This window comes from Typha latifolia, chromosome 3 (assembly GCF_019914945.1).
Source record: "Typha latifolia isolate L0001 chromosome 3, TyphaL0001v2, whole genome shotgun sequence".
Taxonomy (NCBI): Eukaryota; Viridiplantae; Streptophyta; class Magnoliopsida; order Poales; family Typhaceae; genus Typha; species Typha latifolia.
Window position 1 is genome coordinate 15131815 of NC_133088.1, and position 22994 is coordinate 15154808.

At 35.8% G+C, this 22994-nt stretch overlaps 1 protein-coding gene across 3 annotated transcripts; it reads right to left on the reverse strand.

The window, feature by feature from the left end:
* Positions 1 to 317: 317 nt before the first annotated feature.
* On the reverse strand, positions 318 to 20249 carry LOC140784623 (kinesin-like protein KIN-7K, chloroplastic). 3 transcript variants are annotated; one of them, XR_012108298.1, is made up of 26 exons: positions 19743 to 20248; positions 19531 to 19628; positions 17755 to 17844; positions 17250 to 17302; positions 16359 to 16424; positions 15592 to 15645; positions 15226 to 15285; positions 13510 to 13588; positions 13113 to 13180; positions 8839 to 8895; positions 8652 to 8756; positions 7022 to 7126; positions 6828 to 6935; positions 6610 to 6741; positions 6253 to 6435; positions 5187 to 5363; positions 4204 to 4344; positions 3937 to 4056; positions 3755 to 3805; positions 3590 to 3637; positions 3251 to 3388; positions 1731 to 2462; positions 1170 to 1299; positions 978 to 1082; positions 817 to 894; positions 607 to 719 (listed from the first exon to the last, which is right to left on the reverse strand). XR_012108298.1 is itself a non-coding variant. In XM_073132117.1 (25 exons), the coding sequence occupies exons 1-24, from the start codon at positions 20078 to 20080 to the stop codon at positions 1000 to 1002; spliced, it is 3216 nt and encodes a 1071-aa protein (XP_072988218.1). In that variant the 5' UTR covers positions 20081 to 20249; the 3' UTR covers positions 318 to 894; positions 978 to 999. The 3 variants fall into 3 exon arrangements, 2 of the variants coding, with proteins under 2 accessions (XP_072988218.1, XP_072988219.1); XM_073132117.1 differs by having other exon boundaries at positions 318 to 894; positions 19743 to 20249; XM_073132118.1 differs by lacking the exons at positions 17755 to 17844; positions 19531 to 19628; positions 19743 to 20248 and having other exon boundaries at positions 318 to 894; positions 16349 to 16424; positions 17250 to 17270.
* Between the last annotated feature and the right edge of the window lie 2745 nt (positions 20250 to 22994).

Below are 22994 nucleotides of genomic sequence, written 5' to 3' on the forward strand. Positions count from 1 at the left end.
AAGGTTTCTGAAATATCTTATTCAACAGACGTACTCGAGCAGGAAAAAAAGAAATGCAGCAGTGCACATACATCTCATACCATAGCTAATGTTGAGCTGGAAGCCAGAGCACACAATACCACAATACTACCAATATCATTTGCTTTTATTTACGCAGTCTAACTTTCGCATATTTGGCATTAATATCAGAAGGCTGAAGATACCCAATAATATTTTGAAGTCCAAAACTAATGCATATTACAAAGGGGAAAGAGACGAGCTGCTATAGCAGGAGATGTAAAACCAAAAGTAACAGGAATGCAGCCAGACAACAGGTAGACCTCGAAAAAATTCCACTCAAGAAAATTGGAATCACATTTACTAACTGGACTAAATATATATATATATATATATATATACATATACAGACAGCTGTTGAGTTGCTCTCCACAAAAATATACATACAAGACTGAAGACAGTAACCAAATTTGCACACTAGTCTGTAAAAGTATTAATGTTGATCTCCAGTTACTGCACGAACCATTTGCTTCCCTCTGTTAGCCCCGATCTCATCTGCTCGGTTCTCGACAGTATCATATCCAAAAGAATTCAGGAGACAACAGGAAGGAAGAAAGCAGCTCCATGAAATTGTGTTCCTTTTCCTATTTTCTTCTGAAAAAATGTCTTACAACTTTTTTGTGGCATCTCTTGCCATATAGGAGATAATCTCCTTGTTATATCTGAACAGTTTAAATATGACCCAGAAAGACATCATTGCTTTCTAGAAAAGAGAGATAACTTACACTCCTAAATATAAGCGAAATTTGGACGATATACCTTCCGGATAACTGATTAAAATTTTGGATGAAGATTGTCTTTATTGTATAAGGCAGAAAACAGAACGTCGGAAGTTACCTGACAAATATAAAAAATGCATTAGAGCAAGACATGTACATGAAAATGAAGATAGGAACAAGTTCGCCGCCCAAGTTTGATACCTTCAGTTCTAGACATGATGTATCATGTGAAGGTAATGATCCGATCAGCAATCTTAGTACGGCAAAGAGGACATTCTGAACAGGCAAGTGAGCAAGGCTTGCACACTGGGGATAATTACAACATATGCCATTAGTCACCTAGGAAAAAAAAATGGACGACCAAGCAGCCACTTTAACAATGTAATTGCTTACAGCAGAAATGCCGGCACGGAAGTAATACTGCAGCAGTTGGAGACTCAAAGCAAACTTTACAAACATGAGATGGTGCATCCCCATTACGCAGAGACTCGATTTCTTTTTCTTTCATCTCTTGGATTCTAGCCTGGATAAAATATGTTGGTCAAATTCTGGGGTTAGCAGGTATATCAACATCACCGCGAAGAACAATTCAGATATTTCTATATCAATTACAATACTGACTTTTGCATGTCTTCTTATGTAATAACAACACAGATCAAGGTAAAATATATGGTAGGTACTAAATTGTTTTGTCTGGCCCTTCAGCTTAGACTAAGAAAAATAAAAGAAAAAAAAGGATGGAGTATACAAAAGTACATTAATAATATTTTCCAGATTGAGAAAGAAAATTGGAATTGAGCATAATGGCATTGGTGCATGAAGGCATCTCGGAAACTATATGAAGGAGAAAACAAAAAATAACGTGAATTGTAAATTTGAAGCAAAATGGAAACTTCTTGGTCAGTAACTTGAGCAGCTATATATGCCAAATTAATTGATGCAAATGATATCTACCTTAAGACGAACAAGAACAGGTTCTAACTGAGAATTTCTATCTTCTTGTGTATTTATGGACTTTGCCAAAAAATCTGAAACTTGTCTTCCATTCAAAAGAGGATTGCTGTTTTCATCATAATTTTCTTTTTGATCATAGGTGACATCAGCTGCTTTGCTGGACCGCTCATCAACATTCAACTCAGATATATCTAAAGCACCTCTCTTCAGTTTAGCGACAAGAACCCACATTCCTGCCAAGTCATTTTCTAGAGCCAATTCTCTTTTTTTTGCTACATCTAATTTTCTCTTGTATTCCTCTTCTAGAAGCTCTTTTTCTGCCAAAGCATCTTCTAAGGCAGCTTCTCTTTGTTTTCTAGCTAGTAGCTCTGTCTTCATATCTTCGAAGTCGAGACCCCAGCACTCGACATCATCATACATTGAACCACCAACTTCTCTTCCTCTACTAGCAGGCCGACCTTTTCTCCCTAACTTCATTCCTTCAGCCTTGTTGTCATAGGTCCTATGACTGGCAAGGTTACCAGAAATTGATATTTCCTTCGCTTGTTTTGCATTTAGTAGTGAGAGCTTTGTAACTTCCGATGCCAAATTTTTTAGTTCAACAGCAGCAGCAGATGCTAGTTCTTTTGCATAAGAAGCTTCTTCAGCTAATTTCTTATTCTGGCTGAGCAGCCAACTGTTCTCCTCAATTAGCTTTAATCGTTCATGATTCAGTTTCTCATTTTCAACATCCTGCGAAGTATATCAAAACAGTAGAGTTGGTTTAGTTTTAAAGAAGAAAAAATACAGACTTGACATGCGCAAACTTATAAATTGACTACTATAACAATTCCTGATCATCCCATGATTACAGAATTTTAACTATGTTTCCAACTTTCATTCTTCTCTATGTAATTTTTCAGATGTGTATAGAAACTGGATTTATTTATGGAGTATCTTATTTGGTCTAAGATCCTAAAATCCAAGAGATTTGGTTGGAAGTCATTTTTAAGATAAACTTTGTTAGGATTTGGTTAGTTCTAAGTTTCAAAAAGTCCAAGTTTAGATTATGATTTGATGTCATCTCCTTAACCCCAGAGAGTAAAATTCCAAAAAGAAGAGAAATATTATTGAAAATTACACTTGAACCTCTTCTCCTCTTCCACTACTCTCTTTCTCCACAGCTAGGATGGTTATCTTTATTTTTCTTTATTTTATCTATCTAATCATCCAAGTATAAAAAAGGTTCTTATAGATGGGAAAAATTAACCATTTATGCCCCATCTTTTCTCTCCTTGGGCATGGACATGGATCTATGTGCCTAATGTTTTCCCTGCATCAACATGTTTCTCATCTCATGCCACGTCAAAAAATAAGCATATACCAAACGTGTTACAGTGTGAATAATGATATTAAATGCAAAGAAGTATGCAATGAATTAATGACAAAAAAGAGAAGATATAAAATGTATACTGATGAATCAGTTTTCAAGGATTGTAGGACATACAACAAAATAAGTGAACAAATTGAAGTTAAATAACCTGAAACTGAAGTTTAGCCCTTAAATCATTATTTTCTTCTTTGGCACACTGTTCCAATGACTTCTTGTCATTCTTCATTGAAGTTAGCTGTTGCTCTAGAAGTAGAACTTTCTCTTGCAATTCTTTGTTTTCCAGACACTGAAAGAGAGTGGAAGAGGTAAAGTAAATGGACAAAGAGATGGTACTAAATGACTGAATATGTATGCTTAGTTGGCACTATTTAGTTTAATATAAAAAGACTATATCGAATGGACAAAGTAATTTGCATTTGCTCACAAATAAACAAGGATGTGCAAGCACATGCCAAACAACAATCTTGACAAAATGCTGTCATTGTACCTTTTGCTGTAGGTGCTCCTGAAGGATTCGATTATCCGCAGATTTTAACTGCAGGAATTAGAATCAGTAAATGAGTTGCTTCAGAAGATTGAAATTATGTAAAATAAATCTCAGTAGATAATTCAGTTCGTGCTAGTGATAGCAAAAGTTGTTAGGAGAGAATACCTCAAGCTCAAATCCCTTCTCATTGCATTGAGTCATTAACCTCATGATGGTCTGTTTAGAAAATAAATACAAAAGTGTCAAATAAAATAATTAGCGAAGATATTCTGCAGGGGCACATGCCAAAGAAACTATGGTGGAATGATGCATTTATGTGCTCTGTTGATGTCCTGGAAGAATCGTACCTGCTGCATATCTACCAAAGATGCATGAGAAATTGACCCTTCGCCAGTCTCTGCAATTCGTTGCTCTATGACCCTCATCTGCCTCCTCTTCTCCTGGATTTCACGCTCCAAGTTCTGAATCTGTGGTCAAAAACATGTGTTCTCAAACAAGCTTCCATAATCTGTTGCAATCAGTTTTCCAACTCTACTTTTTTCAGAAAGGATTGTGATTAACATATTAGTTTATTAGCACCTTAACAGAGCAAATACAAAATGAGAAAAGCATACCTGAATTTTTGAACCATCAGGATCATCAACAGACTGCTCTACTAGTCGTTTAAGCGTGCTGGTGTTGAATGCAATCTCACCAGCAAGTGTCTTAACTTGCTCAAAAAGGAGATCCATATGGTCAGACGCGGACATCTCAGCCTGTAAATGTGTAGCAAATCATGTCTATAATCATCAACTAAAACTGAAAAGGGAAAAAAGAGAAACAGGGTGGCATGAAAATTTTAGCTCACTCTTGCAAGATGTAGGTAATACACTGCTTTTGTACTAACATAGTGAGCAGTTTCCTTACAGCATCTACCAGAGAAAAATGCCTAGCACACTGCTTTCGTACTAATTTAGTGAATTCTTTCCTCATACTATACTTCTATTCAGGTTTAAATAGATCTGCAGTAAGCAGCAAAAAATTCATCCTTCTGCAACTTTCACCATGGACAAGCAACACTCATTAGGTCACTAAGACGATTGACAGTCTGCATGGGCCACTATCAATTTTGAGGAACATACTTAGAGAGCTCAATACTCTGAAAAGGTGCACTACTCGTAGTTCTAAATTATGAGTAGTATATTTGCATGTCTTGAACTATTGTGAACCATGTTTACTTGAAAAAATCAGTATATCTAGAATAAGAGGTTATGTGATATGCAGCTTATAAGGAAACAAGTACTAACCTTTTCCAAAACCACAAACATTCCTTGTTCTATCAGATGGAATGTGAAAAAAGTGGGGATTCGCAGAGGTACTGAATCATGTAGCATATAGGTGGCACAACAAAAAATTAATTCACCTAGTACTTCTGAATAACTTACAGTTAACACCAGGAGAGAACAAGAACTGAAATAGGGACCATAGTAAAACAAAACCAACAAAATTAAACGGCTGTGACAAAACCAGATGATAAAAATAAACTTAAGAAATCAAATAGAAGATAGAAATCATAAATAGTACGGACTACCTACAATCAAGCTACATGACCACTGACCTGTAATGATTCTGTGACGGAAGTAGTAACAGAGGAATTATCTTCATTCAACTTGCTTGAACTCCGATGAGCATCAAATAATGTATCTGATGGATCTGCCAGCACAGAAGATACCGAGTCTTCCAAGTTATTGTCATTTGCAAGCACTGGAGAACTCTCACGCAAAATATCCAATTTCTGAAAAAAAAGAAATGATCAAATGAAAATGAGCCTTTTCAATTAGCATGCTCTATGATGAGAAGGATAGTTTCCATGCCAAAGAGTAATGAAGGTTATTGACCAATATAAAAAATAAACAGCAACCAGGAAAAAGTAGAAGACCCAACTAAACATGGGAATATCATTAAGATAGTTCAAGTAATGATGATAATATATAGAACCTTCTACGTGACCTTTATGCCGGCAGAGCTAAGATTTAAATTCTAGAGCAATTAACATCACTGTACCTATTTTTCTATTCAACTTGTCCACTTGACAAATGAGTATAAGTGTGTAACCCTGCTTCCAGAATATATCATATCATGGAATTGGCAAGCTGCACAGTCTAGCACTAGTAATCATGCAAAACTTGCATCAAGGTGTCCATAACACCAGCAAGGAGAGGCAAATGCCATATTTTGAAATTCAAAAAGGACATGTTTGTCTCCCTAGTTGTGAAGATCATCATCAATCAAAATAATGCAAGCATATAATTGTTCATCATCCATGAACATTAATGGGATGATCAAACATAGAAAATTAATATATTATGAATTGTAAAAAAACTATAGTACCTATGAACATCTTAGATAGCTTAAATTACAGATTCAAAAGAAAAACTTTGAAGCCATGGTAAAGTACATGATATAGTACTTTTTGACTTTTAATCAATACTTTGAGCAAATCCTTTTGAGCCAAATAGGATTCTAGTCTTTCAGGCTCGAATTTTCAGGCATTAAAATATTTCATTAATTATGGAATCCGGGAAATTGTAGATGCCATTTAGAGAATATAATTGACTTTGACACCTTGGAAGCAACAACTAATTGATCTAGTCTCAATCTTCAAGCTTGAAAATTAAACTTACATCTTCGTCTCTTACAGAGTGCCGTTGCTGATGAGTAGCTAAATCAGTCAAGTGTCCCGGAATTGTGTTCTTTGTAGAAACAAGTATTAACTTGGTTAGTCGTTGTATTCTACTCATTAGAGCAGCTTTTGCTTCCTCTTCCTCCTCCAAACGAGATTGCATCTTTACTTGACCCTCCTCTAACTGCTTACACAATAGAAGCACATGTTCCATTGGTTAGGATTAAAAGACACTGCTTATAAATGGAATCTCAATATCATTCTTCTGCAGTTGATAGTCACAAAAAATACAATACATTGAAATCATAATCTATGCAAAAACAATAAATATATAAACAAAAAACTTTAGAAAAGAAACCTGCTGTCGTAAAATCATTAGTTCGTCTTGATTAACGCCAGTAAGCATTCCTCTCCTTAGCTGATCAAGCTCTTGCTTTAAGCATGAAATCTCTCTTTGATACTTCTTAATCAGTGACTTTTCGTCAATAATCTGGAGGGGGGAAATATTAAAAGCTGCTTATTTGGACTTCGCAGATGAGTGACACAAAAATGTTCATGTAAGATCTTTGCACCTACCCTGTTACGAGAAGCATATATCTCAACTCGCTTTGCCCTGCTCGCAAACTTTAATGTGTTATGGGTCTCTTCCATGTTACTTGATGCAGGAGTGACGGTGCAAATAAGCTGTATGAAATAAGTTTGTATATCCTTAACTGAGCTGGCAATTAAGTCAGAGATCAACTAACAAAAAATAGACTTTCACAACTTACTGACACAAGTCCATGGCCACTTAAAGACGATTGTAGAAGGCGAGTCAATTTGGAATCACGATAAGGTATATGAGATGCTTTCCCTTCACTGAGCTTTCCAATAACCTTTCAAAGTTCAAACAAAATAAACAGTCACTAGAATATTCTCAGAATCTCAGTGGGCAATATATACTATTTATGGCAAACCATAAGAATCAGTAAAGGTACACACTTATCACAGGTCATTTACAATAGTAAATAAATTTAATATTCTACATTGGAAAAAAATGCTAATTCTTTAAAGGTTGGTTCATCAACATTTTCCCCATATAATACATGTATTAAGTGCAAAGAGTTATAACATGCTAATTATTGAAAAAAATTCAGAGAAAATAATTAATAAATTGCAGCAAACTAATACCAGAGTTCAGAACAGCAGCCAGTGAGAACTGACTAGTTATTCATCTCTCAGCGACTTTCAAGAAAGTTGCTTAAGTGTGACACACAAACTTGCATATATGATAGCATATGTATCTCATTGGCCAACAGCCACCTTGAATTGGGCTTGAATAGTTCGACTCCGTTCACTTCAAGAATAATCTTTTTCTTATTCTAGAATACAACTCCTTATTCCAAATAACCATCATAATTACGCCATTTTAGAATACAAACATTATTTATCAAATATACATTTTAGACCACACGCCAACATAATTACTAATTTACCCTTAAAATTTATCTCATCAATCTACTTTATATAAATCGAAGGGCATTCATAGTACTTCTATAAAAAATAAAACTTCTTTTTCCATCTTTTCATTCAATTTATATTACATTAAAAGTAATTATTACACCCTTATTTCATAATATAAGTGAACATAAGAATAGTTACTCTTGGAATAAATACCTCATTTTGGAAATAATAAAGAGAAATAACGATTCTAGAATTAGTTATATTCTTATCTGGTTAGAAGATAGTATTGGCATAAATGACAGGTGGATGGCCACCTACTCAAGTGTGTAGGTGGCGCAAACCACAAAGTTGGATAGAAGTAGGCCCCTTGCAAGTGCAAATTGCAAAGTTTTGCCGACAAAGTATTATAATACATCAACAGGAAAATTATTAATATATGGTCATTGTTCAGAAACTAAGATTGCAAAAGTGAATTAATTATTCATGCAATATAGGCAATGAATGACTTCCACTCCAGGCATCCATTGCGGCAAGGAGCCAAGGACTCCAAGAGTCTCATTTATAATTTAGGACTACTACTGTATCTTGTTTCTCGTACAAAAGAATTATTGAAAGTACATTGATCAAAATTGATCACCATTTCTCATGTCGGTTGTATCATAAAATACAAAATGGTGACCTGAGCATGATAGAAAGCTATTTTGCCTTGATGACAAAATCACCTTAATTTGGCAGAGAAGAATATTAGGAAATTTACGGAAAGAACTCTTGATAGTACAAAAGGATAAGAAAGGATAAAAGTTGACGACTCGTAATATGAGAAAAGTTGAGGATCTATTAAATCTATATAAATGTATAATTAAGAGAGCTGCAAATACAATCAAAATAAGCTTCAATCACAAATGTAATCTTCAACCAATGTATGCATGGAAATATAAACCGGAAGCCAACACCTACTGTCCCAAGAGTTAAAAGGCTTTTGTTAATATAAGATCCTTCTTTTCTCCTTAATCCAGTTGTCTCTGTTTTGGAACTCTCTGATCCTGCTAAATCAATCAGATTCTAGGAAAAAACACAGAGAGTAGATTAAGGCAATTATACAAACACAAATGACCTGTTCTTACTAATAAGATAGAGAGCATACAAGTTGAGAATACATCACTCCGTCATACTCCTCACCATGTGCACTGCTTTCAATCATCTGGTGATGATATAAATAAATAAAAAGGTGAATGTGAGCATACTTTTTATAGAAACATTACAAGGTGTTTAGAAAAGATGATGCACAGTTGCAGATGAACAACAGTTAAAATGGAAGAGTGAATTACAGGAATAGACCATTAATGATTCCTTTTGAGTCAAAAATATAATAAAAAAATAAAAAAAGTATTGTAAACAAAATTTTCAATACAAAATATAAGGTTTACTCAAATTATTATATTCTACAAAAGCTAAAATAGCTATACTGCATATATCTAACTTCTTCACTTTTGACAATAACTGTCTGATCTCAATACCTCATGAGATTGTTCATGTACATATGTGGTTATGTTATACCTGAGTGATAATCTACCACATGCATATATATTCTAAATGAGAAAGTGCTCGAGTTGTTCTTCTCATTACGTGGTATAAGAGTGTGATTAGAGTTTGCTCTATTTTTTTCTTTTCTTTGTCATTTAATCTTGAAGTATCCCATGCATTGAGGACTCCATTATGTTGGTCTGACTTCAAAACCTTCATCACATGATTGCAACAAGGGTTCCATGTACTTCCTTTTTCCCTCACGTGATCGCAGCTTTTTTCCCTACCTCGCATCTACAGCAAGACTATCTTGAGTCAGACTCTACAAAAGCAGACGATGTGAAAATCCGTCGATTGGACAATCTCACATGAAAATCCACGTCTGGAAAAAACTTGCAAGAAAACCAATGTGCGCAATTGTCCTGAGATTGAGCTTCTCACCAAAACCTAAAGAGAATTATGAATTGCTTCCCAACTCTCTTGGTTGCATTGTCTAGGCAACTGTCATTGTCGCTAGTCATCGCAATAGTATCATGATGGTTATTATAGATCCAACTCACGACTATTTGCTGTCCTCGGCAGATTTTTTACTTGTGACTGCTGCCGATTAGTCATATTAGTCCACTACGGTAGAAAATGCGCTTGATAGTCATGATCTCAACTGTCATCTCGACAAATCCAGTCTCATGCCTCTCATGTGTAAATAATAAAGTTGGCCAAACAATTGGCCCTTTACCTTCCATGTGCAAATAGAAAAAACAGTTCATCATTTGATCATGTCCATTTTGATATTTGGGGACATGCTCCTTTTATCTTCCATGTGTAAATAATTGTATTTTATGAGTTCAATTGATGACTTATCTAAATATACTCAAGATTATCTCAATTGTCAACGATATGAGATTTCCCAAGTTTATCAGATTTTCACTTCTATTTTTAACACTCAGTTTCACAAACGCATTACGATTTTCAGGTCTAGATGCGCTCAAGAGTATACCACTGTTGCTATGCACCCAACTTTCAACAGTTTTGTCCCTACACTCATAAGCAAAATGATGAAATAGGAAAGAAAAACATCGTCATATCTTAGAGATTACTAGTGCTCTTCTTCTCGTTTCATATCCCTTATTCGTTTCGGACGGAAGCCCTCTTGACTTTTATTAACCTTATCAATTTCATCCCCTCCTCTCCTACAAAATTTTTCTCTTCATGTTCTTTTCTCTAATAAACTAGATTTTAGTCGCATTAATATTTTTGGATGTACTTACATAATTCTTCTACTTGCTCATTAGTACCAACAAGTTGTTGGCACAATCTGTATGATTTTTTTTATTAAGTACAGTTCAGAATAAAAAGGCTATTAATGCTATAATTCTATTAACCGTCATATGTGAATTGCTAGTCTTTGTATCTTTTATAGAGGATATCTCTTATTGCTCTCACGAGTGTCACTACCTCACTTTTCTTAAGCCTACATCACCTACATTGTCTCCTCGCCTTCCTCTTAATCTTTTGCCTACTCAATATTCTCCTAAGTTGACTCTTGTTGAATGTTCCAAAGATCCTCCCTCTCGTCACCCTCCTATCACTCAGCTATACTCTCGATAGGTCTATTTCGTACCTTCTTCATGTGTCTTCCTATTCCATTTTCTGTGTCATCATTTGCACATTCTCCTACTAGTACCGTAGATCCTCGTCGATCCCAGCGTGAGCATTATCCTCCTCAAAGATATAGTGGCGTTGTTTGTTATTCATTAGAGTTTTACAACTTTCTAATAGTTCTTCATAGGATGTTGTTCCTCTACCGAGTGGTATTGAAACCATGAGTTGTCAATGGGTTTACTAAAAAAAGACAATCAAACAGATCTATGGATGACAAAAAGCTCACCCAGTTGCTAGAAGTTTCACACAAGAGTATGGCATCAATTATAATTAGACATTTGCTCCAATGGCTCAGATGAGTATTATCCATATTCTTCTTCTGGTAGTTGTCATTTATCGTTGACCCTTTATTTCAAATGGATGTGAAGAATAGTTTTCTTTACAATGTTTGATAGAAACAATTTATATGCAACCTTCTCCTGGATTGTTTGTTCCTCCATTCTAGTTTGACATAGATTGCTTCTTTATCCCATCTATGGGCTCAAATAGGCATCTCTACTTGGTTTCAGTGGTTCCATCAAGCTATGACAGATGATGATTATGTTGAGAGTACTCATGATACAGGTATCGGTGACATATTACACGGGCACATATATCAGTACAGTTCTTCCTTTAGAAAATTAGTCTTAAATCAATTATTTTTATTATATATTTGTTATTTATGTTGTTTAGGATTGTTTATACTTTTTTACAATTATTTAGAGTGTTATTTGCCCATTGTCATTTGTAATAGCTATATGTATGCCATCTTTTTACTCAATCAAAATTAATGACGAAATGAGATTATTTTAGATTTATCTCCAATGTGAGTATTGAATGTGAAACACTAGTTAATAATGGAAGTGTGAAACATTTTACTTTTTCTTTCACCATCATTGTTCCTAGAATCTTAATAATCCTATTATTTTACATTAGATCATGGCCATTGTATGTTTATGAATACATCACTATAGGGGTAAGTTATCGTGCCACTTTACGCAAATGACATAATAATTACAAGTGATGATTCAGCTGCTATTCAATCTTTGAAGAAATACTCGGTGCTTTCAGATGAAGGATTCGGGTCTCCAATATTATTCTCTTGATCTTGAAATTGCTCATAGTAAGAGAGGCATATTTGAATCTCATCAAACATACGTTTTTTATTTGATTAGCCGAGCAGCTATCTTTGATGATAAGACAATTGATACACCTCTTGAGCTTCATGTGAAGCTTCATCTTAAAAGGGGTGTCATTGGCAGATCCAACTAGATATAGTCATATAGAAAACTTGTTAATCAGCTTGTGTAGACTTATATATCACCAGACCAAATATTTCTCATGTTGTGAGTCCAGCCAATTACTTTGTGGTTGCCCCTCGATCTGGTCATTATGCAGTCTTACATTCGTCTACTACATTTCATGCATATTCTGATGCTGATTCGCCTGTCGATCCTATCACTCATCATTCTACCACTAGAGTCATAGATATAGATCCTATGTGTGTATATCTTGGCGAAGCAAAACATGAGATCTTGTCTCTTTAGTACTAAAGCAAAATGTAGTGTCATTTCCACTACTTCTAAGGAGATCATTCATTTTTTACGTCTATTGAGTGTTATCGTAGTGTCAGCTCTTATGCCTACTCTACTTATTGTGATAACATTAGCGTTATACAAATTGCAAGGAATCGTGTATTTCATGAGAGAACAAAGTATATCGAGGTGGACTGTCATTTTGTTCGACGTCAGCTTCTAGTTGACACTTTCTTCCACATGTATTATATTCTACTGAACTAATAAACCATATTTCATTCCGTGTTTTAAGTATCTAATTAACAAACGCTGTGTGTTTGATCCACCTTGAGTTTGAGAGGAGTGTTACTGTGTATATGTAATGTTCTACTTGGGAGAGAATCTACCACATGTCTATATATATACGTATATCTTCTTAATGAGAAAGAGCTAGAGTAGTTCCTTGAGGTATTGAAGCGCTTTACAAAAAATCACTCTAGGTATGACCTGGCTGGAGCGAAAAAACAACAATCAAGAGAGTAAGGTAAACATAGACCTTATGAGCAAAGCATTCAGTCTTTTCTTCCTTGGTTATACCCATTCTAGAAATATGATTGCTTTAATGATCTCCCAGTAGACTAAACAATGCACGAACAACTTCCATTTCCCAAGTCCAAAACAATTCATTACACTAGAACATTCCATAACCCAGAAAATTGTAAGCATGAAGTATACATACCAACGTAAAGATTGTATGACTGCGGCTACTAAACAAGTTGAAGTTATTAGAACCGACATGGCGATGCTCTGCAAATATGAAAAAATAAGTTGAATTCCATGATAACAAAGATGAGGTGTAGATGAAGGCACTTTAAGCAAGATTTTTAGCTGCTAGAGATCAAATAATAAACAAATGAATTCAATAAGCATTAACTACAATATTATGAGTAACTATTTAATCACACAATTCTTATGCATTTAATTGCTCTAATGGAAAAGGTGTAGCTGAACTGACGGGCCTAGTTATACGAGTAAGAACTAAGAATGCTATAGAAAACTTTTTAAATGGCTAGATAAGTTTGATGTAAAACACTTCTGCAACAAGGACATTAAAAAAATTAAAGCAATATTATCACCTTCACCAGCAGCAATAAAAGAAAGAGCATGCCCAGGAGATAAAACAACTTCATCCTTTATTCCTTCCACATATGTTCCCTGCAAGGGCCTAGTTGTTAATAACAAAGGAATCAAGAAGAGAGACAAGTGAAGTTTATTTAGGGTTTTATATTCTGAAGGAAAATAGTTGGTAGTGGACGAGACCAGAAACCAATTCTGTCAATAAAGAGCTTGAGCAATAAACTACTGATTTATACTTGAGAGCTCAGAAAAAAGGACCATCAATGTTTACGGCTTATATTCCAGCAGAACCTTAGAAAACATCGACTAAAAACTCAGCCTAGTTTCCAACTAAGCAGATCTTAAAATTGAGGTCAGTTCGTTTCTGACACAAATTATGCAGAACTTGATCTGAAGACCAATTCATTCAGAGAGTTCAGAACTTTCTTGGTATGCTCAATCTGGGTGAGCAATTTCAGCTGAGTTAACTATCATGCAAACCATCTACCTCAAATAAATTGTCATCAAGTATGAGAAAAGGTTGTGCTTTGGTGCATAAAGCTCTGGCCGCCGTGGGTTTTGGGCCTCTATACTTTTGGAAATGGATTTTTCCATGTCTTGAACAAACTACCTCTTAGGTGCAAGAGGTAACTGTCACAGTAGTTGAAGCCTCTACATATCAAAAAAGATTAGCATTGATGTTACATCTACAAATAAGAAATTCTATTCATTAAAAGGCAAATAGTTGGCCAAATTAATCTTTTGGCAATGTGCAATCCCAATTCAGGATTAAAGATCGACAAAAATTCACCAAAGTAAGATTGAACTCGTATGTCCGACTCGTAACTTTGCAGAATAGGCAGGGGCCATGGATCGAGTCGATTTTATTTCCCTATGCTTTTTCTTATACATAGAAGAAATTTTAAGCACGTCTGAACTTTTTGGTAATCAGGTTACCACGTAATTACTTTAATACATTAACCTGTGACAAGCAGGACAAGTAAAAACAAACACACAACCTAGATATTATTTGGAGAACATACTCATCTACAGTTTCATCACTCTGAAACTGATATAGAGGGTTAAAAAAGGCAAACTTGATTTATAATTTGTTCATCAACCTATCAATCAGTGATGCACAACTAGATAAGAGAAAGGCTAAACAAATATAACAAAAAAAATTGTGCCAACAGATTACTTAAAAACACAAGGTAGAACATTGACAGGAGACATTTTAACAGGTGGCATTATTTTCTCACAGCTGCTCCTTTCTGATAAAACCATAACATCGTGTCTCAATTGTCATTGAAAACATATTTGTTTGTTTAATGCATGAGAGAGCTCTAAGAAAAAAATGTATTAATCATCAACCTTAAATGAATGATAGCTTAATAAATCAAACAGCAGTTTTTATTCCCACCATGTAAAAGAAATAACAAAATGATGGCTGCATGATGGCTCATAATTATTATTCATCAGAAAAAATGGAATAGTTGATTCTTTGTAACTATTAGAAAGTTAGATTGATCTAATTACAACCATAGTGGGGCCAGACATAAGGTGTCAACAAGTCAGTATCCACTAACCAAAAAGAAAGTAGGGCAAAGCTAGCTAACTAGGTAAAGTATAGGAGATTTGCTCTGAACGCATGCAAAGATGAAGGTCAACATATCCTGTGCAGGGAATTAATAAGTTAAACTCTGTTGACAAGATAAATGTGTATGAAGAAGACAAACCTGAGCATCTTCTCTAACACGCAAATTTTGGCCAGTAGGATCAAGCAAGTCATTTATCACCTGGAGTGTAATGCTAATTAAGAATCATGAAACATGAAGATGTAAAGTAATGAACAAAATGCTCAAGAAATATAAAAATAGAGGCCATTTGATATCTAGGATATGATGATTGAACATGAGCAATCAATATCACATAGCTTGTCAGTAGACTTCCATTTTTCAGATAGAGATGTATTTTAACTTCTCACATTGTACTTAATTGAAAGAGGATAGCTTTGGCATGCAGATGACAATAGTTGACAGTTCGAGTTTGGAGATAGCTGGCAGCCATTTGTTACATAGCCTAGTTGTAGTGGAAAGACTTACCTCATTATAAATTTCAAGGTATGACACACGAAGTAAAAACTCTCTTCCCGGTGTCTGCCAAGAACAATTGAAAAACATAACATTAGACATACCCTCACAGACATTTGAAATAGGTTAAGGAAAACACAGAAAAGAAAAAACAAAAACATAGTAGAGCAGCAATTCAATAGCTACAATTGTCATGGTGATGATGCACATAGTTAACCAACAAATGTAGGGCACTATACTTTTATCATGCACAGACCCACCCATCCACACATAGATAAAAGATCTTCAAGAACACAATTTATTTCTTTTCTTTTACAGTAGCAACCAATCTTGACCTATTACCTTGTTTTCTCATTGTTTTCTTTTCTCAATTATTCCGTAAGATGTCATGGGAGTGTTTTCTTCTCTCAACTATCGCAGCAAGCTGATTTAGTGAGATCAAAAAATAAAAATGAAAACAGCATCATAGGCATCATGAACCAAAAGTAGCTTATCTGCAATCTGCTAATTGATGTAATAATATTAGTGGCTTAATGTTTGTCAGTCGCTAAATCTGGTAACAAAGGACGGATAGATTTAAAGCGAACCTGAGACATAGATAACAGCTTATACCTACGCGATTTAAGATGAAATGCAATCAATTATAAACAGATTATGGTTCCTAGCATTCTAGTACTAGAATTATAATGCTCTCAATTACTGTAGTTGATAGTTTCTGTATGCTAGAAAGATTTAAAATTGCAGTATGACTTTACAGATTTGTATATACTTTGTCATACATCTTGGATTATGCTGAAGACATCCTTGATGGCCAATGGAATGATTCCAGGATATTGTTTATCACCCTACAAAAAACGAGTATCAACGCAGCAAACAAGATAAAAGAAGGATGAAGTACAGAATGCAGAGTAAAATTCGTGTCTTAAAGGTAATGAATTCAAAATTGAGCAAAAGAATTATGGGGATTGTAGTTCACTTCAAGCAAGCACATCAGATCAAGAGGAACATGAGAGTATGCATACTGTTGACAAAGAGGTCACAGCACTGTGGTTCCAAACACTATAGATTGCCAGCAGCTAGCTTCACATTCATTAGAGATAAAGAAGAAATTTTCCGGTGGGAATTGATATAAAAACATATTTAAAATCACTCAAAAGGATCAAAGGAAGTAATAACTTTTGTCAGCTTGCTGCCAAATAAATGGCTAATCCATAGGTTCAGCACAACCAAAACAGGCTTCTAACCATTTAAGAGCTTAGCAGAGCTCAACAGCTCTAGTTCTGTAATACCCTCAGAATTGCAGAAATTTTCAAGGTATTTATCAATAAGTATTTGCTTGCGGAGGGATTTCTGTCACCCAGTGTAAGTTTAGATGATTAACTTAGGAAGCAGTAACTTAATTTTATCAGGGACAGAGAAAGCTGAAGTGACAGTTGATTTCTTTTATATATGTGTACGTTGGGGGCAAAGTGGCCACCAATTTAAATTATCATAGTTACTTACAAGGTCATATTGCCAATTTAAAATATTATAGTTAAAATATCTAGTTAATATAAAATTCTGTTAGAATATAAAATATAAAAATCACAGTTTTCTAAAGATCTAAGTTTTTAGAGTATTTAATGAGTTATCAATTTTACATCAACTGAGACTGACGATCAGAAACTTACATGCATGGTGTGGGTTTTCCCACTGCTAGTGACACCATAAGCGAAAACTGTCCCTACAAGTTCAATATAGAGCGATAGTTAGTAAAGAATGCTGCTTTGTAGTAACTTTAACTCGATAACAAACTACGATCTGTATTGGATGTTAACAAGACACGGAATAACCAATGCCATGCACCCTGGTCAAACTGTGCTTGGGGTTTGTGGTCTATGCTAGCATTCATGGTGGCCTAGCAACATTAGGCTAGTCCCTTCCCTCAATCAAAAATAAATAAAACTAGTAAACACCACTATCAAGAATACAGCGAGTCAAAGAAAACTAGCAATAAGAACAAGTAGCAACAAATAATAAGCCATCAAGCAAAGTTTTCTCTTCCCAAAATATGAGTGATGTTCAATTCTCTTAAAAAAATGCTTATAAAACCAAGGTAACTTGGCCATTACCAAACAGACAAGAGTGTTGGCTCACTTCAAGTTGAGTACACTAAACAAGATTAAGGTTGTATACCATTTATGCCCTCCATCGCAGCTTTAACAACAGGCCGAGCAGCCACATCATAGACATCCTGGGAAGTTGTAGCAGGTCCAAAAACTCTATCTAGAAAAAAAAAATTATTGCAATGACATGAATAAGTGAATCCAATACAGATAACATTTACAAGATAGAGTAATCAGATTATAAAAGAGGGGGCTTCTTATAACAACCAAAATTACCAGAAGAAATAAATTTCACATTGCACCTTTCAGATAGTGATGACCAAGTAATAAGAACTTTAAAAGAGGAGAAAGTCTTACAGAGATAACTTGTATACGCTTTAATAAAGAACAGAGTAGACAATGAGAAAGCATGGGTAGTTTAACTAAAACTTATAAAGGAGAACACACTAAGGAAAAGATGCCTTTATTAAGCCAAAACAACAAAGCCATCTTGTACGTATGGAAAGTCCTACTTTTTAATCATAGATCTGTGGCTTTGAGCAAATTGAAATCCAGGAAAAAGAAAAGTAAATAAATAATAAGATCCTGCATAGTGCATAATAATAGTTTGTCAACATTTTGAGTAAAACGGCTCAGAGAGACAGGAATACATTATTGATTTCAAACGTTGATAAATAGAAACCTCATGCCCTATTATCTAGTTAGAAATAAAAAAGATATGCACACAAACACTTATAAAAAGTGAGACGTGAGATTATCCTAAATAGTCAATCAGAGGTTCTCAGAAAATGGCTTATAGGTAATTCTTGGTATGAATTTCATAATCTAGAGGGAAAAAAAAAAAGCAAAAAAATCACAGGTGGCCAACACGACTATGATTGAAACACCTGGATTGTACTCAACCTGTAGGCATCTCTGTGGGTACTAGAGCTGCAACTGGATTGCTTTTAACCTGAATTTGGTCAGCTTAATCTAATATTTTGGAACACTAGTTAGATTGTAAGTGGGTAACATTACTAATGCCAGTCTAACCTCTGATTTGTCAATCAGGCTGAAGCCTTGCCTCAATAGTCAATAGGATGCAAAAAGATAAGGCAATGGACTGGTGCAATAGATTCATGTTGCCCACAGAACTAACTGGGACACAAAGCCTGTTTGTTGCTGGTGTACACCAAACCGTGTTTAAGATAATAGTTTAAAAAATAAAGATATATATTCCTTTCTTCTTTTTTTGGAAAAAACATGCATTACTAACTTAAGGGTAAACAATTTACGTCCAACATACTTTACAACCTAGGATGTCATTGTAGTAGAACAAATAAAGATAAGCATCATGCGCTCAGCCATGTAATAAATACTCTACATTCTGGCAAAACCAAATAGCCTTCCTGCCATATTTGTTATGATTCAATTTGACTCTCAGATCCATGTAAATATGCTATCCTTAACAATATTTCTTGGCAATAAATAAAGCAAATTATACAGCATAAAGCAATATGATCCATTGACGGCCTTAATTATAGAAGTATGATTCCAGTTACCAAAGACTAACAACTTATATTAACTGGATGAATCGCCATCAGTATGACAGATATGTCAGTTTGTCCGTGTGCTTTCTGCAATTAAATAAGTGATGTACTTTAAATTCCTTGCTTTGTCTAATCTTCTCCGAATTTGAAACATACTATACCAACTTACTCAGTATGATCTCTACAATATTATCTAGCCATGCTTCACTGAGAGGTGGATATATTTAGGTTTGGCGACCAAAATCAAGAACAGGCATTCGAATATGTTTTGACTCAAACTAAACAAGAAAATCAAGAAAATTATGAAAGGACAGTACCGTAACCATAGGCAATGGCCGGATTTGGCTCGCAGCGGACCATCTTATCTCCATCCGGGTACCACGCGATCTCATCCCCACGCTGCAACTCGCGCTCGCTGCTCCCACATTGTCCACAAAACACAAAGACCGTATTCAACTTTCAAAATCCTCGGAGATCCAAGAACCCGCAGATGTACCCTCGAAAGTCAACCAGATCCGAAACACCTCACCTCAACGGCCTAAACCTGACGGTGACCGAGATGCTCTCGCCGGATCTCGAGGTGTCCTCCACGACGAGCTCTTCTGGCGGCGGGAACGCCACAGGGGCGCGGCTCCGCGAGCCGCCGGAGCTGCGGGGGCGAGTAGGGGTGACGGATCTCGGCATCGACCCGCTCGCGGCGCCGTAGAAGTGAGAGGAGACGGAGGAGGGAGAGGACCTAGGGATTTGCCTCCCGTTGTAGAAAGAAGACGACGACGACGACGACGACGACGAGTAGGAGGTCGAATGCGGCTTGCGGTAGCCGAAAGGCGAGCTGCTCCTCCCACGCGAAGACGACGACGTCGCCATGGGATGGAGCTCGCGAGGACTTTTTTCTCTAAACAAAAAATAAAGGGGTAAAAAGAATAGGAGGGGTTTAAAGAAAGAGCTGCGAAAGGGAGAGGGAAGCGGGAGTGTGGGCTGGGGAAGAGGGGTATCTGGGACTGGGAGGAGAAATTTTTTGGGGGACGAGGACGGGGTGACGTGGCAGAGGGGTGGAGCCTGGGGTAGTTAATGGGGTGAGATTCAAAGTTTAAACAGTGGGAGGGGAAAGGGAGAATTTGAAAACTGAAGTGGGCGAGCGGGAGTAAACGCTGCTCGTTCTTTTTGGGCGGAATGAGAAACAAAAAGGGCAGGAAGGTAAACTGTGACTTAGAATAGACGCTATCTCGTATCAGGTGATGAATGGGCTAGCTAGCTCTTTAACCAATCACTTTTCTTATCCATAATAAAAATAACTCAAGTTAAACTAAGTCTAATGTTGGAAGGTATGCAATTTACTTATGAGCCCATGTATGAACAATGTTGTAATTAGGAGTTGATAAATTAAATACTGTAAACAACACAGAGGATAGGAAGCTCTATAATTAAAGCACGATTAATTAGGGGGTGTACATAATAAATAACATCTAATAAAGCATATCAAATCAATCTGCAGAATTAGTGTGCTCTCTTTCACTGTAGGTTATTATTCAAATAACAGTCTTATTTTTTACTGCATCCGATTCTAACACATACAACAATTTAAAGTTATATTCAAAAAAAGCTTTCTTCCTACCATTTTTGTATAATTTGTGTTGTTATTATTGTCGTGTCATATAGCAACAACATATTTTATCAATGATATGGATACTTGAGTGTACAATTAGCAAATAATAATTTTTTTTATCTTTTATATTCAAATAAGATGAGGGATTTTTTTTTTCTTATTTTTTCTCTCTCTTATGTTCGTTTCTGACTTTATTCCATCCAAACTTTAATGTGTATAAGAGGCCAGCGTACGAAATATTTAATTTTCAGTTTGCTATATGTGATAGGTCATGGGTGGCTTTTGTGATTTGTGGGTTGCCAAGTAATGAATCTGCAGGAAACACCTACAACCAAAGGCTGCAAAGGATCCGCTATCTCAAAAACACTCGGTAACGCAATCATTATTATATATAATTTATAGTCCTCGCGTTGTCGTGGACACCACCTCATATATATTAAATTCACCATAATACCGTAATCGCTTTGAGCCACCCCAGTTGGCCCTTGGAAGGGTTGGAAGCTCTGTGAAAGTTGCTTGGCCCTCTCAAGATCAAATTGTTCTTGTGGAATATCTGTTATAACAAACTTCCAATCAGACTTGCCCTCTGCTGCTTACAGTAATCAGTGCCTTACTATTAAAAATTTTGGAATTAAAGTAATGACTATCTTTTCAATTCCGTTAAACAATTGTCTTACTTAATATGGGAGAGAACTCTATCCCTTGCGTATTATCATTTAGAGAACATGACTTTTAACGCTCGATGGCATCTTCTCCTCCCCAATACATACACTGTAAATTTTATCCTCTTAGTTTCATCGAGCTCAACACTGATAGCTCATGTTTGAGTTCAACGAGCCCAATGGGACGGGCTCCGTCTCACGCTCCTCGATTATAGTTGGCAGTCCCTGCAGCCCGTTCTTATTCTCACTCGCTGTGAAAGCTATCGACGTTAGGGAGACTCTTACGTGCATTCAACCCCAATGAACTTATCACGTCTGAATCGAGATTGACTCACAACGCTTGGTTAACATCATCAATAGCGTTTATCTAACTCTCTAGACTATTTTATCCATTATCGGTGACTGCAAACTTTAAAAGGGCATACATGCAAAAGAAAAAAGATTTATTATAATTCTATTTGGTATCTATAACACATCTAATCCACATTCTACTATCCACGCAGATTTTTACTAGCATTTATCTAAGGGACCGTTTGGCAACAAGATTAGAATAAGATCATATTAAGAAAAAATTTATTCTAATTAGGATAAGAATATAGGATAGGATAGGATAATATTTGGTTGTAATAATTATAATAAAAAATTTAAATGGTCAAATAGACCTTATTATGTTTTGCCAGTTTGATCTAAATAAATTATTATTATTATTTATTTTTATTAAAAATTAAGTTTAAAATTATAATATTTTAGCTTTTGGAGAGAGTCAAAATGATAATTTAGCATTTTGGAAAATGGGGTGGGATATTCTAAAGCTTGCTGCTATTCTCTTCTAAGAGACCTCCTCTTTCTCTTGCACGGTCGAGAGAAGGAAGAGGAAAGAAAGAAACAAATATATATATATAAGAGGCGTAAGAGACAAAGGAAGACCACCGAGTTTTGACGAACGAGGAACGATGCAGCGTGGAGGAAGCAAACGTCCACATGGGATGATTGCTAGGCAGGAAATATGCGTGGCAATGCTTGTACTCGAGGATTGGACCACCCTAAGCATCAATAATTGATAGAGAAGGACCAAGACCAATGTTCAAGTTTTGAAAAAAGGAGATTGGGACAGGAACGCGGTGCACAGTAGATGGAAATACATGGAGAGGCACACTTTATATATATATATATATATCAAAAGGAGTTGAGAATCAACTAATTATTAGAGCTCGAATGGGAACACCTAAGCCTCCGATGAGTCCAAAAAGAGGATACATGCTAAATTAATTGTGGACTTGACCGCCCCCGCACAGGCGGCCCTATTGCACTCCGAAAAGAAATGACAAAAAGTACATGAGAGGAAAAGAAGGTTTGAGCAGGGAGCAGTAGTGGACGATGTTGCAGATTGTTCAAGGTGGAGTGCTGAGCCCTTCCTTTTCAAGGCAAGTGATTCAGAGAGGCATTGATCTGCTTAGCCGATGACAAGAGCATATTTGCTTTGTGGTCTCTAGCGGTGATACCAATCTCGCTG

Excerpts from the sequence above, each read along its gene's own strand:
- LOC140784623 (XM_073132117.1), bottom strand. The coding sequence starts at position 20,080 with ATGGCGACGTCGTCGTCTTCGCGTGGGAGGAGCAGCTCGCCTTTCGGC. Across the intron at positions 7,127-8,651 it reads GCCTTTTAACTCTTGGGACA|GTTATTGGAAAGCTCAGTGA; the intron begins GTAGGTGTTGGC and ends GAACTTTGAAAG. Across the intron at positions 1,083-1,169 it reads TCCGTGCCGGCATTTCTGCT|TGTGCAAGCCTTGCTCACTT; the intron begins GTAAGCAATTAC and ends AATTATCCCCAG.